The following is an 18,702-nucleotide window of genomic DNA, read 5'->3' as shown; positions in this document are numbered from 1 at the left end:
TATTTTATGCTTGACGTTAGGCTTTTGTAAACCCTTACGTATACCCAGTGAAGTGACTGGCCTCAGGCAATACACAGAGATGAAACAAATCCCCCTACATAAGTTGTACCTGTTTATTTGCAGCCATTTGTCCTGTACATCCTTGTAAAACTCAGAGGTGAAAAGGGTCTTTCATAGACTCTCAAAACAGAGGGCAGGGAATTGCAGTTACATACTGTACAAGAGCTCTGAGAGATGATTGGAGGGAAGGAACCCCCCCCCCCCTTCACACAGGAACAGAGCTGAGACTGTCAATCAGCTGGAGGTCCCTCCCGGTGCACCATTTTTCTCTTGGTGTCAGGAAAACCTGTCCCAAGGTATTATTGCTGACAGCAGAGGAACAAAGCAGCAGACAGAAATGACACTTGGTGCTCTTAATTGAGACAAGTACACACTATAGAGGGATATGCTTTGTTCATGTTTCATGTCTGAGGTTTACAACCACTTTGAGTGTCACGCTATATACTATAGTTGGTAATAGATCCTAAAATATGAACCCTATTCATGAGCTTTTGTCATTTGCTCCCTTTTTGGTATGTTCCATATACCAGTAAAAGCATTTTGTTATATTTATTTGATAAGTGCAAAAAAAAAATCCTGCTAGAAATCTTGTGAGCTGATCACTTCCTGTGCTCTGTGCCTGTGGCTAATTCCCATTAGTATTGTACTTGGCTATCTGGGTGAGCTACAGAATACCTTCCCTCTTGTTATGAAGAGAGGGGTTGTTTTGCAATCTTGCCCTAGGGTGACAATTCTTCTATAGATACAGAATGGTGAGTGAGCATTGACACCATAGGACAGGAAGTATGGTATTGACAGGATCACAAGCTAAAATTAAGGAAAAAAAATAAAACTAATGCAGCCACCATATCTAATGATCATTAAGCTGCAGTATGTTATATTTTTGTTCTTGGGTTTAGGTACACTTTAAGACGTTTTCACAATCAAGAGGTGACAAGTGTTGTGACTTAAATGTCAATATAGCTATCCAATTGCTCATTAATACTTGGTCATAATCAGTAATTCATTTCTGAAGTGTAAATTTCATATTTTGATTTTGCTCCCATAATTCTGTGCGTGGAATGTAGAAAGAAGGAATGTATCAATATGATGGTTACAGAAAGATATCCATCTTCACTCAGTATTCTTTGTGAGTGCACATGTATACATACAGAAGGATTAGAGGTGATGGCTGCACCTTTTCAATCATTGCAAAGTCTTATGTTGTGTCTTTCTCCGGAGCCTCTGGGGAGTAATATGATACACAGGCTGTAACACAGGGGTAGTACGTATGTAATAACTTCCTCACTAGAGTCTTAAACTAGTGGTCAGCGGTGCTCTATCATCACAGGCTAATCCTCCTGTTGTGTGATTTACTGTGGCCTGCATCACTCCCGCTGCACAGAGTGGAAATAGGGATAAAATACCACAACTGAGAGACTTGTTCTTATTAAAAGCTATTCCTGAAGTACAAATAGCTATAAGACGGACTTTAACAATTATACAAATTATTTCAAATAGTTGGAGGGAGGGGTTTGCTTTATTCTGCAAGTTTTTCAGAATATCTTCAGCTTCATTTCCATTACAAGGCCACCCTCAGTCAATGTAGCTTAACTGATAACCGGAAGGAAATCATTTCCAAACTGCCATTGATATTACTGTTATAATACAGGATTTATACAGTGCCAACAGTTTTCACAGCACTTTACAATATAAAGGGGGACAGTACCATTACAATACAGTTCAGTACAGAAGGAATAGTAGGGCCCTGATATGCACAATGCTAGAAAGATGCCTGTGACTCTTACAGATATTAGATTTTTTTTATTTTTTGGTTCTAATTATTATCCTTTTCAGTAGCGTGTATAGTGACAGTTATGGTTACTGTGTAATGGATTGATATCAGGGGCGGACTGACAACTCATGGGGCCCCTGTGTCCTTGCCCAAACTCAAAAAAGCCTATGAGAAAGTTACCAGGGGCATCTCATGAGGCCCCCTACTGACCCCGGGCCCTCGGGCAGTGCCCGAGTTTCCAAATGGTCAGTCCGCCCCTGATTGATACCATGTGTTGCACTGTGCTTTTTGCCATCTCACACAGCATTTTGTATTGCTGAATTATTGTTTGTAAATTCCTTAAAAGAAGAGATTATATGCAGAACAAAAGCCATCTTCAAGTCACTTGTCTGAGTAGTAGCATGGTTTTAGATTTCCTGTGAGGAGATATATATCTTCTATGTGTCTGTGTGAAGTACATCCATTTCTGGCTCTGTGAGGTCTGAGGCTGGAAACCACTGATGACAAGTTATTTACATTGGACCTAAATGTCAAGGATAACAAATGCTGAGAGTTGTGGGAAGATCTATTGACATTTCTCCCCCTGGAATGGGATTCATGGTAGGGAGGATATGGATTAATCTTCAGGAGTCAGGAGAAAGCCTTATCAGTGCATGGAACAGACTGGCACTCTGTGCTGGGATTGCTCACTGTGACAGCATCCTACATGGGCCTGACAGCGGTGTATGAGCTTCCTGTATGGGTGTGTTGTGTCTGATTGTGTCTACCATAATATATGAAGTGAGCTACACTTAGTCTAATGACAGTCCACTTTAAAACTCTAATTGCTAAATGTAATATTCCTGTTTATTGTAGTACTTTTATCATGTTTGAAATCAGCAGTCCCAGTGTGGTGTCCTTCACACGGTTATCAAAGTTGAGGTTACAATATTATATGCAATACAATATAGGCTTCCTTTTCCTATATTGCTTTTTTTTTTTTTTATACTGTTTTTTTGTTAGGTTTTCTTTTTTTTTTTTTTTCTTTTTTTTTTTAAAGTATTTACCAATGTAAATACACAGAACATACAACTACACACAATAGTAAACAACTGGAAGATGGTATTATTACACATATTGCTGTTCTGTAAATGTATTATTATTCATTACTACAAACTGTCAGTTTTTCACAGTGATTGCATTTGTAAATGTCTGTTAGTGTATTGTATCTGTTTTTTGTTTTCAACAGAAAACACTACATTACTTAATAAAAAAAAGTGTTAACTTGTTTCTTTATCTTGTAGGTTTGAAGACCTTTCATGGCTTTCAGGTAGAAGCAGAGCAGTCATTGTCAGGATGAACTCTATGGACAGGCATATACAGCAGACTAATGATCGTCTGCAGTGCATAAAACAGGTATTACAACATTTTATGAATTAGCATCTTCAACACTCTAATAAATATTCCTACATATTAGAGAGATTAAATAGGCCATGTACTGCCAGGAACATGCTTTGTGTGGATATTTTTATTATAGCATCAGATGATACGAAGATATGTTGAGGTTGCTCTAGCCTTCTTTTTTCCACAGTGCCAAAATTGTGCACCAATCAGAGGGTTTAGAATGGGCTTTTGTGCATGTATAAAATAACACCATATAATGTTTTGTTTTCATTAAAATGCCTGTAAATGTATTTAAATTAGCCTTGTATAAGCACCTGAATTTAGCGTAGTATTGGCCTTTTTAAATTCCCTGTAGGGGCATTGCTCGAGGAAGGTCAGGTATGCTACATGCTAATGGGGTGACATGGAACCTGCTGCAAAGAGAGCGACAGATGAGCTTAACCATCTGCTGCTGTCTTTCAATGATCAGTCACATGTTATAAACAGGGAGGTGACCCAACTACATTGTTCTGGTTACAGTAGAGAAAGGTCTGGTAACCAACCTGGCTGTACTGCCTAATAGGGCTGTGCAAATCTCAAGTTCAGCTTGAACAAAATAAAATTCCTTTGGCAGATAGTATACCTCCCACATATATTACTTACAGTCATTCCCTAGTGTTGTTGTCTCCGCTGTTAGCTGAAAGCTTCCTTCATGGCCCCCTTCCCCCCCCTGCCGCCATAATCTTCCAGTGCAGCTGGGGGTACTAGTACCAATGAAGTTGTAACAGGCACACATCAAGAGTGCCTTACTATGCCCATCCAGCTCCTCCATAGTTGCGCTATAGCTTCTTTGAATGGAGGATTGGAAAATTATTGAAAGGTCCACCCCCCTCCATTTATAGATCTTATTTCATTCACAGAATCTACAGTACAGCTTCTATAAAATAATAGTGGAGACAGCAGCACAAGGAACACATCCTACTGACTATAAGTGATGTCCTTCATGCTGATTTTTGTTTATTGGTTTCTACCTAAGCTTAGGTTTTACCTAAAGTTTTCATGCGTTAAGCTGAACTGTGTAAATCATTTTGAATGAGTTGGCAGTGGATCTAAACGTACCCAAGTTGAACCTGCACTTTGTTCCCCCAACATAGCACACTACAAGGCACAGACGGTTCACACATGTGCTTTGTGGTGTGCTAAAAAGCACATATGTTGTGGTGTGCTAAAAAGCACATATGTTGTAGTGTGTTCAGTCTATGCATTTCACTGGAACACATACTGTGAATGGGCTGGTATGCTTTTGTTATGTGCTTGGAAAAACTATTTGTACGTGAAGTATCCCAAGATGGTAATTGACCCCCTAGGTACACGGTGAGGTTTCATTGTTACAAGGGTTATACGATGTATTCTCCAATTATTTATCATTATTATAATTATTTTCTGTGTAGGTAAGCTCATAGGGTAAGGTTTGAAATTCCTATGCATGAAAGGCTTTGAAAATTGTTTTTCCGATAGGCCTACACTAGTCTAGTCACCTAGCTAGGGCCATCCAGGGTATGCTATTGGCCAGGTTTCTGAGTGATCTGGTAAACGTGACAGTGATGACTCATTACACCAAATCATCCCTTGAGTTCTTTTAAGGGCCTCATCTACACATAATGCCTAGAAACCTCAGGCAGATTCCAACAAAGCACTTTGAGGCTGGGAAGGCTTTTTCATTTGATGTGTGCCTTTTGGGTAAGTCAATCTCCTGACATTCAAGTACAATACCCCACTTTGACTGCAGTCAGTAATTTACATCTTGTGTACTAGATCTAAATCAAACTCTTTTTGCAATGGTTGTTCATTCCTATGCGTCATACACATGTTTATTTTAAACAGTGTTTCTCCTTATATGACAGAATCAGCATTATAAACTTGCTTAGGTCCATGCACACTTGGGGAATTAAATGGCAGAACCTCTTGAAGAGTTTGAGAGTTTATGGGTGTTTGCTTTTTATAGGTTTTTTTTTTTTTTTATACCCAGTGTGCATGGACCCTTATATTGCTTATCGGCCTTATTAGACAGAATGGGACAGCTCATACTACACAGTGACTTTCCCGATTCAGCGGTCTTGCAGTACTGAGTGAAATTAGGGAAAGAAAAAAAAAAGGACCAAAAAACAAATAGATATCAACTACATTCTATGCATAGTGTCCTAGCCCTTGATGTTCTAGACAAACCCAATGATCTAATAGGTCATGGGACGTGCAGTTATCTAGGAAAAGGACAGACTTCATGTAGCAGACAAATGTTATCTGCTTTAATATACTCTGGAATGTAATGTAGTCTATGTGGGCAGGGTCACATGACTGATTTGTAGAGCCAATCTACAGACATTAATATGATCCCACACATCCCTTAGCATACCAGTGTGCCTTGGCAAGTTCTTTCCATTAGAAAGGCTAATTCAAAGATTCATGTCTTTCACTTTTCTTCACCTATTTTGCCTGTTTCCACTGTAAAAAAAAAAAAATATTTCTTTATTCCTGACTTCCTTTTCAACAAATGCTTATTACTATTAGATTTTAAACTGGAATGAGGAAGGCCGTCTGATCCCTCTTGTACTGAGTTGCATTGCAATTGTATTATCTCCCTCCATTTTGTAAAACACTGCACCAACTGTTGGTGTTATATACATTCTGTAAAATAATATTACATATTGGTACACATGGATAGAGTATGGACCAAGAAAGGACCCTTTTACATCTTTTCTTCCAGTAATTGACTTGTGGACATAAAGCAGTATTAAGAGCATAATCAAACATTTATTATATTGCAGCTTACCAGTTCTTAGATGTTATTGCTGCATTAGTTTTATTTTTTTTTCTTTATTTTTCATCTGATGATATAGCCAAGTAAGTCTGTTTTTCTATAAAAGAATCTCTCCAGCAGAATGCATAAGTTTACATTTGTGTAGCAAACCATTTAACATTGGCAGGGGTGCCTAAAATGATCAGCTTTTGTTTATGTAAAACCTTTATCCCAAAGATAAAAAAAAAACTACTTTAACTGCTTAAAAAGTATTATCTGGAGTTTGGCTTCAATTTGTTAGTGTATCTAAAACTGCTAGTACATCGAACACTCCCCTACCCCATACTGCCAATGCTGCTGTCCAAAGGTGCCCCCTGTGCTCCTTCATCCAGGAGGTTGTTACTGGCCAGATTACCAGGTGTTAAGAGAGGGAAAAAAAACTATTGCAGCTATTATATCTAAAGCTGCAATATATTACTTTTTTTTTGTTTTGGGTTTAATACTGCTTTAAGGCTTACAGATCCACACAATTTAAAATAGACAGATGTGATCAAAATGGCAATCATAACAGGGTGTGTATATGATTTGTATATGTATATAGGTTCTCGTGCCATTGTCCTTTCAGCAATACAGACATCAATGTGGGTACCCAGAAATAAAATTTTAGTCCGCTTTAGCCATCATTGTGGGTGGCCAGAGCACTAGAATTGTTTGACAGCTTGATATGCCCTTGTATGGCAATCAGGGAAAACAAACAGTACTAAAGACAAAAGTAATCAGTAATTCAGTAATTGCAGGTCATGAAAACAGCTGCTTTACTATGTCTGCTTTTTTTTTTTTTTTATACATGGTTTTCTAGTATAGCTGAAAATACACATCACATTAAGGCATGTTGTAACAGAAAGCTCAACTTTATCCAAAGCCTAATATTTTGTTTTGGATGGATCTGAGAAGAGTTGGAGCATCTGTCAGGTTTTATTGACGTGTATCCCTATTGAGGAGGCATCTTCCTACTTCCTTATTTCTTGTATAGGTATCACAGGGACAGGCAGTGAGGGGAAGTGTACAGTAGTTACAGGCAGAAATTAAGCCTGACAGACCTGACACTTTCCCATTCATCTAAAATTTAAATAAATAAAATACTTTGGTTGAAGTAGGCCGTTAAGAATTTGAGCAGGTTTTCAGCGCACTATTGTAAACATACACCCAAAATCAGTGATAGAGATTGGTTAAAGAGGGACTACAGTCAAACTCACTGAATAGAAAAAGAACATCAGTATGAGGTTTAAACATTGTACAACAGAATTTGGAAATGGTAAGTATCAGCTTACGTTTTCTGTGTGAAACCAACCTGTTTCTATCCCCCATGTTGCTATTGTGAGCAGCCATTTGTAGTGAGGTCAAACGAAGCCCTGGCCTCAGTATTCAGGAAATAGCGCCGATTGCTCTGCCTCGCCAGCCCAGTGAAATATCACGCATCTGCGGTAAAGGGGCTCCAAGCCGTGCATGTGCAGTAGAAACTGCACTTCCATTCTGATGTGTACAGGTCACTATAGAAGCTGCAGTGAACGCCTGCTGTGGCTGCTATAATACCATGTACATAAAAGCTTGGAAGTGCATGTACATGAAGATCCTATATAGGTTTTCTGTTCATTTTTGAAGAGTTAGTTTTTTCTTTGGGGGGGGGGGGGGGTTTAACACGCATATCAGCACTGTCCCCATACATGTAAAAATGTTTTTACCATATTTAAACTGTAAAAACCGGTCATAAAAAATTACCATAAAGAAAATGTAGAAGTGTATTTGTATTTGGTATATTGGGAAGTGCTGTTTTTCTTTTGATTAAAAGATATATTAGAGAGCTTATTTACAAACCATATACCCACAGATGCCCAGTCTGACAAGTAATGGTCAACAGGAACAGAGAATGGTTGTATGTCTTTTTAGGGGTGGGTAAAGGGGGGCTAGTCATCAAAAATTGACAATCCCTGCTATTCCCCTTACGATAAGGCTGGGACTGGGGTATCTGCTCAGTGCATGCTTTTACTTTATGATTAAAACAATTGTGTGGTAATGTGATCTCTTGACTGCTATCTTATGTTTGTAGCTAGTCATGGGCTGCTTGTTAGATTTTCTTCTTACTTTTTTGTGTTTTTATTTCCTTTTAGCACTTACAAAACCCAGCAAACTTCCACAATGCGGCTACTGAACTCTTGGACTGGTGCGGAGACCCTCGAGCATTTCAAAGACCCTTTGAACAGAGCCTAATGGGCTGTTTAACGGTATGTTGTTTGGCCAGTCATGTTCTCTTCAGCAATTTCATTCTCTGGCTAGCTGCTTGTAATTTATCTCTGCCCTGATTTTCCTGGCCTTCAGGGCAACTTAGAGGGCAAGACTGCTAAGTTGGTATATTGACCAAACTAGTTTTATTGATATTCATATTGCTCAGCCAATAACTGTTCATTTCCCTATACCAGTGATGGCGAACCTTTTAGAGACGGAGTGCCCAAACTGCAACCCAAAACCAACTTATTTACCACAAAGTGCCAACACTGCAATTAAACCTGAATACTGAGTTTAGAAAAAACAACCCATACATTAACATCTTTTGTCTTAAAAGAAAAACACAATAACAGAGCTTCCACTGACCACCAGCACAAGGGGGCAAAGTTCCACTGACCACCAGCACACACAAGGGGGCAAAGTTCCACTGACCACCAGCACAAGGGAGCAAAGTTCTACTGACCACCAGCACAAGCTAAAATCTTTTGTTAATAAAAACAAATGTATTAAAACTGACAGCCAGTCCAATATATATCCTTGGCAGCGCACTGACCGGACATGCGAAAGCTCGATGAGTCGCGGCTTGTGACGTCATTACCTTGGGTTGCTACTCCTTTCCAAGCATGCACATGCCCCTATGTGCACTGTTCTCTGATGCTCGGCTGCTTAGGCGATGCTGGGGCGACTTGGTTCACGTACCGACAGAGAGGGCTCTGCATGCCCCCTGCAGCACATGGAAGATAGGTTTGCCACCACTGCCCTATACTAATGGCAAAACAATTAGCACACTGACACCCTTTTTTTTAAAAAACCCTGGCAATGTAGACTGGGCTGCTTGTGTCCTTTCCATAACTTCAAGAATTAGAACTTATTACTTAGTAATTTTCTCATGACTAGATAAATTCCAAGAGTGAACCTCTATGGATAATTGTGAAAGAACTATGGCCTCCCTTGGGCACACTGGCTCACAGATTGCCGTGGTCCATAGTTTGTCTGTGGAATTCATTTTAAAATTCTGTGATCGTGACAAAGTGCTCCCCTCCTCAGTGGTAATGTGCAGGGCCCTTCTTAGGTTGTTGGTCACTGAAGAAGTCCCCTTCCTTTACAGTGCTGTTTATTAGCAAAGACACCCCCCCTTTTGCATTGGTGGGCAGTGGGGAATTGCCCCTTTACTTTGACACTAAATGGTTCATTTGTGTCACTAATCAGTTACCTGACCTGAGACAGAGAAGATGTCCTTCGCTTTCCTCCCGCTGACTCTGATGAGCGATGTCAGCACTGGAACTATAGAGGGTCTGTAGAGCGGGTAATCGCTTTGTCCATCAGTGTCTTCTGGGTGACTTGATGTCCCTAATCCCTTGACACCCAACAGGAAACCCGTGGCCTATGCCCTGGGTGCTGAGGTCTAGTGGCACCAGTGTTAATCAGCTAATTTTAAACAGTGTGTCTTGAAACTAAGCCCTAATAACAAGTTTACACCAAATTCTGCTGCAGGTTTAATGTTGGTCATCTTGTCCTGGCCGTATTGTCATTCACTCATTCAGGCATACAGTTAGCTCACTTTTTACATTGCATTCTGTACTTTGGTACATTTTGGACATTGTAAGAAGGTTGATGAACACCATGTTGCTTTCTCTGTTGAGATAATTTTCCTCCATCCTGCAGGTGGTTAGCAGAGTAGCCGCACAGCAAGGCTTCGATCTGGACCTTGGATACAGACTTCTAGCTGTATGTGCAGCCAACAGAGACAAGTTCACTCCCAAATCAGCCGGTAGGAAGCAAGCAATTAATATTTACACTTTTTTTTCTCCTTAACAAACAGGAGATTGTCTACTGAGTGCTGTGCTCCACACAAGCCAGGACCTGCAGTGTATATTATTTGCACATTGTTGCTTAGCAACGGTTTACTATGGTGGTTACCTGCCAGATCTGCTTTCTTTCTTAACTCCTTATTAAAATGACCCTGTGACAAACATACAGTGTTACAGTGTTCACATCTGCTGTAAGCAGGTTTTTCATTGCGCAGAGTGAAGGCAGGTTCAGACAGCGTTTGTAACATCAGGCAACATCCAATCTACAAACTATTAGGCCTCAATGAACTTGTATTGTATGGGGTGCAGTTACTTTATTGAGACACCTGTAGTCAGTTCTTAGTACACAAAAAAAAAAAAAACAGTTTCAGTTTTCTTGGAGTTAAACAGACCTTCATTTTTAAGCACAAGCCAGCACATCTCTGTTGCTCCTCCTTAGCATGGACTAGTGGAAGGTTAGAATCTCGCTCCAAGGGTTTCCACACTCACCGCCAAGGAGCCTTTGAGGTCAGCTGTCTTTGTAGTGATTTATGACTTCAAATTATGTCTGGAAAATAAGGAAGGGAAAAAAAGCTTTCTGTGTAATTTTGCCATTGACCTGCCATCCCTCTGTATGTTCTAGTCACAAATCGGAGGAAGGAGTTCATACATGCTGTGAATGAGTCATTAGGACCTCACTGCCAGCAGAAGCATTTTGTATGCACATGGTGCTGGTGAGCCCTGCTGAACTGGATCCAGCCCAAGTTATGCAGACAGTGTAGTTGCCTTGTTATAGCTGTGCTGGGTGAATAAATCCTACACTGTGCTACAGTATAGCTCCTTGCCAACCAAGCTGATAAAAAGATGGTGGTGGGGATGAAAGACATATGATCGAGAGAAATGAACAATACTTATAAAAACCAGTTACTCATAATCACCATTTTATATCTATATTGCATATACAGTATTACTGTATTTTAAACACCGCATTTCCCCTCGGGTTCAGTAATCTCCGCTTAGAATTTCTACTCATTCAGCTTTAAGTTACTCTCTTCTACATACTCCTGGATTTCTCTAATGCTGGGTCAAATTTCAGCATGGCTGAACAAGAGAAATTTTAACGCGTATATCTAGCCTTAAGGCTCCGTTCACATATAGGCGTTTTTGAATCGCAATTTTGTTTTGCGATTTCAAAACGCTTTTAAAATGTCAAATTGCACATCAGCGTGTTTAGGTGCCATTCATTTCAATAGTACCTAAAAATGCGGGGTGATTCTAGTTCATAGTTAAATTCCAGCACTATTCAGGTCTATCTATGTAGATCAGGGGTGGGCAACTGTGGGCCTCCAGCTGTTGGTGAACTACAAGTCCCATCATGCCTCTGCCTTTGGGAGTCATGCTTGTAATTCAGTTTTGCAATGCCTCATGGGACTTTTAGTTCTACAACAGCTGGAGGGCCACAGTTGCCCACCCCTGATGTAGATGAATAACGAATGCCATGCTCTGAATATTTTCTTATCCCATTAAATCTGTTCTCCACTTTAGGCTTCCTTTCCTATTCCACTGCAAATCTACTTAGGAATCTACATCACCACCTCCTAGAATACCCTGGGGATAGCTAGTTACCCTGCTCTCCTTATGGGTCCACATCACCACCTCCTACAATACCCTGTGAACAGCTAGTTACCCTGCTCTCCTACCACAACTCTGTCTCCTTACTAAATAGTGGGAAAAAAATCACCTGTTAAATAGTGGAAAAATATCACATGTACTGGCTGAGGCGCATCATGGCTGTTTAAATCACCCTTCCTCCTAAACTTATATACCCCTTTCGAGTGCTCATTATCAAAATCCCTGCACATATACTGCATATTCTCTAAAAAAAAATTCCTACATTTAATTTTGGGCAACATCAAACCATGCATAACTTAGAAAATACTATATCAACAACTATTATACAGCCATGCAAATTGACCAATTCTCACACTACAACCACCCATTCCCTTTGGGTCTCTTTGGAAACCCTAGAGACTGATCTTATCTTTTTTCTTCTCTATGCCTAGTTTTCTTTTTTTACTTTCACCTGCTTCACTACTTCTCTCTCTCTGGAAACTGGTTAAATTTTGAAATTTATACTTATGCTACCAGACTAAGCCCAGGAGTGGTCCAGACCATACTATTGTAAAGTAAACACTCGCCCTTTTAGGATAAATGTAAGACAAGACCCAAAACACCTTTATTACTTTTTGTATTCTAGTTATTTAAAAACTTTGGTCTCCGTAATGTGATGCATACTTTCAGACAGCACATTGGTGTTTACTTGACATCAGGCCTTTCAGTTGCATTGGACTGTACAGTTTAAATCTCTGTAAATGTATGTCTTGTATTCATTAAAAACATCTTTAATAAAAACTTATTGAAACAGAAAGTATTTAGATCAGGAGTCCTGTCTGCAGTTGCTATCTACTTGTTCAGGATCAACATATCAGAAAATATGAAAGCAGATAATTCGGCTTGACAGCCATTGACAATGGCAGCCTTTGTATTTCTCCTAGTATAAGTTTAATTTAGGGCAGGTCCACATTGTTGTACTGCGACAACATGTACATGGGCAGAGGCTGGCAGTGTGATAGGTTGTCATAGGGTGGGGTGCACCACTGAACAGATGTCCAATAAAAATACCCCCCTGTACACTTGGTGTCACTTTAACACCATTTCACTCAGATGTATACAGACATTTGTTTATAAAACTATCCATGTGGCAATAGTAAAATCTCTCAATATGCTCAGTACGGACATGAAGGCCCACATCAAACACTTCTGTTCTGGATAGGCAGATTTAGGTGATCCATGTGTGTAACTTGCAGTTCCATTTATATTTAGTTTGATTGATTGGGTAGTAAAGGCTTCCTCACCAATACATGTAAGCCTAGCATTAAAATGAATGTTTCTGGAAGCAATGCAGAGACATAAAAATAGTCCCTGAATCTGGTGAAGTGGTTTAAAAAAAAAGTCCATCTAACTTTGTTCTATATGTCAATTAAGTTTTCCTACGCAATTCTATAAGTATCTTTTTCTGTAAGCGGTTTCAGTATGCAGTGTTCCTTTCTACCTTTCTAATGTGTTTTACAAAGAAAATCTTATGTTCACTTTGCAGTACTCTGTTGGTGACTTCAGTGGTAAATATAGTTAGTTTTGTTCATATGTATGAAGGAATGACAGTTGTCAGTGATTTGAAGAATGAATAGGTTAGGTTAGAGCCTATGTGTGTAAACTGCTTGAGAGAATACTGAAGTTTTAATAGAAATCCTTTTACACACTGCGGTTATCCATTTCCCAGGAATAGTACCACTGTTGGTATTCATCCCTTTTATTGGTAGCATTTGGCAAGGCATAGAATTGATATGCAGGACCATCTTGAGAGAAATGCTTGCTTTAGTGTTGACTGCCAGTGGCAGGTGTTAGAGTATAGGATTAAAAATGACCGAGGATGAAACCTTCTGGATAAGTTTTAGCTATCTTTGTTGCTCACCTTGGGATAGGAATGAAGGAACCTTGTGCCTGTTACCCTTAGGAAAAATTAATTTGGAGTTCCTGTACACTAGTATATTTGGATAGTCAGTACCAATCATACAGAACTGTAATATAAATGTGAAAAAAAATTATAACTGGACTGAAGGCAAAGAGCTAAAATAATTGTGTGCTGCAGGGCAGTGAATGACTTGGCCCGCAGATGATTGGACTTAAAAAAAAGAGCACGACTTTGAATAAAGGTAAGTTCAGAGGATGTCTGAGAGCATGCTTTTTTAGGTTTGGATAGAGGTGACTTTGGAGGATGCTCAAACTCATCTCTACTGTCCACCTTTGGAAGATGCTAGCAGCCTGGCAGTTTGTGACGTCAGTACTTTGAGTCTGATATAAATCCAAAACAAGCATGTGGACCAGGAAAGTCTGGGTGGGGTCACAGCAACTAGACTGAACACTTGTTCCAGATCATTGACCAAGAAAGCACTGAAGTAATTGGATCAGCTGGACAGCCAGAGAACCTACTTTATTAGGGGAGGTTAGCAACAGCATGCATACCTTTGCACCAATGTTTCTTTTGATGCACTAAAGAAAACAAACAATATAGTCTGTCTTTGTTAGAAATCATAATGGATAGAAAAGAGCTCTGCAGTGGATCAGTCAAATGTTCCATCATTTAGTTGTGTGTGCTTATCCAGTGCCAGTGGCTTAACATCTAAGTAGGTTAGCATCACTGAAGGTGAGAATTGTCTGCATTAGTCATCAACTACCTACACATGTGGGTGTGTGCCTGAAACAAAATGTAAATCCCATCATCCTCTCTGGCAATGAATAGGGTTAAAATGCCCCAGAGAGCAAGCTGAGTGGAGAAATGGGAGGGTTAGTAAGGAGGGACAGAGGCCATCTGGATAATTGGGCGCAGATGTACTCCTGTGTAAACCTAACACCAAGAGTTCCAGACTCATACCCACTGAGCCAAACCCAACCAATTAATCTCTGCAAGGTAATTACTTTCCCATCAGAGAGCAGGGTTTCATAGGCTGCTCCTGCACTGGAGTGTGGAGGTGTGAGTGACCACACCAGACAGTCCATAAACTACCTTTAATATCACAATTAGGGATGGGCCCCGAAGCTCTCCACTCTCTCTGGTCTGCATGGCACATTCTCTCCTGTTTGTTTGCTCTGAAAGTCTCCAGGAATTTCAAGGATGGGGGGAGGGGGACTCCAGAAGGTGATATACAGAGAAAAAACACATGATTTTGCTTTCAGAGTGAGGGACCTTTTAGCAGCTCCCCCTAGGACAGGTTAACCCTTTCTAATCCTGTAGATTGTTTTTGTCCTCCATTCAGGACTTTTTATATTATTAGTATCAGATTATTTTTTTTTTTAGCTTGTATCAAATATATTTTTCATACCTTTTCTATGTCTGTTTATAATAACAGGTAGGGTTTTTCTGTACAGCTGCATCAATAATCACTGCTATGTAACAGGTTAAAGGACATGAACATGTGCATTTTCCTTTATGAATCTTTAAACGCTGTTTCAATATTTTGATTGAGTATTGTTACAAAGAAAAAAAATGACCTTGACAGATGCGGCAAGAGCTCTGACTGCTCTGTCACTGCATAAGACTTTTTTCACATTGAGCTAGAGCTTCTTCAAATATTTTGGAGTATTTTACGCATGTTAGAGGCGTTAGATGTTTTTTGAGTTTCAGCATTTTTTTCTTTAAGCAGTGAAAAGTTGGTTACTAGGAAAATAAAGGCAAGAAATTGGAGAAAAAATGTGTGTTGCATGCGTTTGCAGGTATTCTTCCAGTGCTTCCAGTGAAGTCCATACTGCCCAAAAACTTGTGACTCTGCTTCAGAGAAGCCCATGTGTTTTCAAGCTTCAAGCAACACAACATTCAAAAGTGGTTAGGCACTATTGAATATAATGGAAAACTTGATGTTGAACGTTGAGTGCTTTAGGGGAACATGCTTCAGAATGCTCAGGTGTGAAGTGGACCTTAGTCATGCCATAATTAGCATTTTGTAGAGGTGAGGTAGGTAGTGATACACAGTTGTGAGGGTCCTGGGTACCGAATGCCAACATTTACTGCTCATTCTTTACAATTAATATTAGTAGAACAAATGGTGTTGCACAATTAATACATAGCACAGAAATGTGTTCTGTTGGCAGTAAGAAAGAATGAAAGTCTGCCCTACTCAGCAAGGCCTTTCTTTTCTGTTGATTCAAGGAAAGGTTTACCTATGTTACTAACCGCAAGACATTTTCCTTGACAAACACAGAAGTGTGAGGTGTGCAGTGCTATGACCTGAAATTAGACCTCTTGAAATGTAGTGTCTGTGCATAGTAAACTATATATATGGAGCTGTCCGACCTCCAGCCTATGTGATACACGTGAGTGGTGCTCTTACTATCTTTCAGTTTAATTTAATACTAAACTTAAAATCCTTTTTAAAGGCTGATGCTGTTTTCTGTGCCCTCTGCCCGCACTCCACACAGTGCTGTAAAATATGCACACATCTCAAATGTGTGTTAATAGATGCAGGAGTTTGCTCATACCACCTGCAGTTCATTTACAAGGCTTAGCAAATGCAGCCAGAGTAAATGGCATATACTGATATAAAATTTCCTTGTACTGTGTGTTGTGAATCATTTATGGTAGTTAAATCTCATTTTTATCGATTTTACATTTTATTTTTTTTTTTTTTTTTTTTAAATAGCACTGGTAAACCATTCAGGGCACAGATTTGTCCCCAAATATCCTTAGTCTAATGTGCCTAACACAGTCATACACATGGATCATCCCAGACCAGCCAATTTGGGTGAAAGCTAGTTAAGGTACCAGTATGTTTTTGGACTAAGAAGGATATTAGAGCACCCAGGGAAAACCCAAGCTAACCTGAACAGAGCATGTAGAATGTGGGGAAGCTCTGATTTCCATCATCCAATCCTGTGCAAGCAAAAATGTGTTTTTTATTCCTTGCACCTGATTGGGTATTCTTTACAAAATTTGAAGAATTCACAAAATTCACTAAGCTCTGGGGAAAATGTGTACAGTCTACTTGCCTTTAGTTAATCAACCCCATTGTCTATATATAGGTCTCAAGACCTCAGTGCTGTGAGTATTAAATACTTTGCCACTAGGTTGCCCCACAAACTCTTACCTGTTGATGGATTTAATTTGCATCCAGTTCTCATGTGCAATACTGAGGGTGTCACCGAGGGTTTAGGTTGTTACCATGCCAATACGGATCTGCTTTTTCATTTCTCTTGCATTTGGTATTAACTAAAATCGTCATTAATGGTATCCTATGTCTAGCCTCTGTAGCATGGCGTACTAAAGTCAAATTCCCACACAAATGTTTAGGGTGCGTTTGGCATGCGAACATTGTTCACAAAACAAGAAAAAGAATATAAACAATAGCCAGATGGAAAAAAAAATCTTTATTCCAATGAAAGACCTCAAAAGGGGCAAATGCTAACATGGAACACTTGATTTTAAATATTAGAATGAGCAAAAAGATACTGGGCCTTCTTCAGTACTTACATAAAGCATAAAACAGGAGCTCAGGATCCCATTAAAAGCTAGTATAGTTTATTGGAAAAAAAAAATAGCACACTTACATTCAAATTTCTGCAATTCAGCATAGAAGTCAGTAGATTGTTGCACCATTTTGCATCAAATTGCTGTGTGAGGCCGCAGTGGATAATCATAGAGCTGGCAGTAAGGGGACCCGCTCTGGATGACAGATGGTTCAAGCACTAAGAGTGGCATGTACTGCCACCATTATTCCTCGTGGTCACACACTCTACATGCCTCAAAGGGGCGGTAATGTGTTTTGAGGGCGTTCCCTCTTTGTCAAACCAACCTTCAAGGTGACACATTTAGTGGGTGGGGGGATTGCCAAAGAGGGAACACCCTTGAAATGTGTTACCGCTCCTTTGCTACACATAGAGTATTTGACCACAAAAAATAGCAGTGGCAGTATACGCTGCTTTCTGTGCTTGAACCATCACCTAGAGTGAGTCCCCTTACTTCCGGCACTGAGATTATCCACTGCTGCCTCATGTAGCCCTTTGATGCAAAATGGTGTGACCCTCTACTGACCCCTTTGCTGAATTACAGAAACTGAAATGTGACTGTGCTATTTTATTTTTGCAATAAGCTATACCAACTTTTAATGGGGTTCTGCACTCCTGTTTTATGTCTTCTGCCATCCTGGATCAGACCAGATCTTTTTGAAGGTAGCTGCAGGACCCATTTGCTGCTAACACAGACCCTTCTTCTCATTATGATGGTCCACTGTTCCTACACCTGTCACTAGAGGGGTTGTAAGTGGGAGTTTTAACTGTTCGCTAAAGTGCTTGTTCCTCAATACTTATTTACAGTGCTTTAACAGTGCTTGATAATTCTAAGAAGTGCCTATGTTGTTGTCACTGGCCCATATAAACAACTCTTCTTATTACAATACTTCAGAAGGAAATCCTCACATAAAATAAAGCTAAAAGCATGGCTACTACTTTTGTTTTCGTTCTCATAACCTGCAGTTATTAGAAACACAGTGACAGTATTTGTATTGCACAAAAGTACAGTTGATGAAGTATCATGACTACTGTCTGCTTTTGTAGATGGTGGGCTGGTACAGTGTAGTCTGTTATGGGAAAGTTGGCACAGGTTTAACTGTAGCATTGGTTGTTAAACTCCAAAATGCCCCCTGAACTTGCATCTTTAGAATTCTGACATCCTGTTAGACACTCAGATGAACAATGCCATTATCTTGCATTCATTTAGCAAGTACATAGATCAGTATGACCTTTCATATGTTTACACAAATATCTGTACATGTACAAGCTTCAGAAAATATCCCATGAATGTTTCTTAGAGTAGATGGCATTCAGGGGCGGACTGACCATTCGAGCACTCTCGCACCACCCGAGGGCCCGGGGTCAGTAGGGGGCCCCATGAAATGCCCCTGGTACCTTTTTTTTATAGGCTTTTTTGAGTGTAGGCAAAGACACGGGCCCCATGATCCCCTATTGCCCGGGGGCCCCATGAGTTGTCAGTCCGCCCCTGATTGCATTATCATTCTGATATGTCCTTT

At 39.9% G+C, this 18,702-nt stretch overlaps 1 protein-coding gene across 12 annotated transcripts in view; it reads left to right on the top strand.

Moving 5' to 3' along the window:
• Positions 1–18,702, top strand: part of ZMIZ1 (zinc finger MIZ-type containing 1) — a 470,001-nt gene that overhangs the window by 319,750 nt on the left and 131,549 nt on the right. For 10 of the 12 annotated variants that reach the window (XM_089682518.1, XM_089682525.1, XM_089682519.1 and 7 more), the window contains 3 exons: positions 3,118–3,229; positions 8,162–8,275; positions 9,942–10,047. In XM_089682518.1, coding sequence (XP_089538644.1) covers positions 3,170–3,229; positions 8,162–8,275; positions 9,942–10,047 — 280 coding nt within the window. In that variant the 5' untranslated portion in view covers positions 3,118–3,169. Of the gene's footprint in view, positions 1–3,117; positions 3,230–8,161; positions 8,276–9,941; positions 10,048–13,819; positions 13,840–18,702 lie in introns of those variants that run through there. The other 2 variants (XM_089682535.1, XM_089682527.1) reach the window with 2 other exon arrangements.

The sequence above is a fragment of the Staurois parvus genome, unplaced genomic scaffold (genome assembly GCF_062004578.1).
Source record: "Staurois parvus isolate SC_StPar_1 unplaced genomic scaffold, SC_StPar_1.0 ptg000291l, whole genome shotgun sequence".
NCBI lineage: Eukaryota > Metazoa > Chordata > Amphibia > Anura > Ranidae > Staurois > Staurois parvus.
The sequence above is the reverse complement of the archived record's forward strand: the minus strand, read 5'-3'. Positions and strand labels throughout refer to the sequence as shown.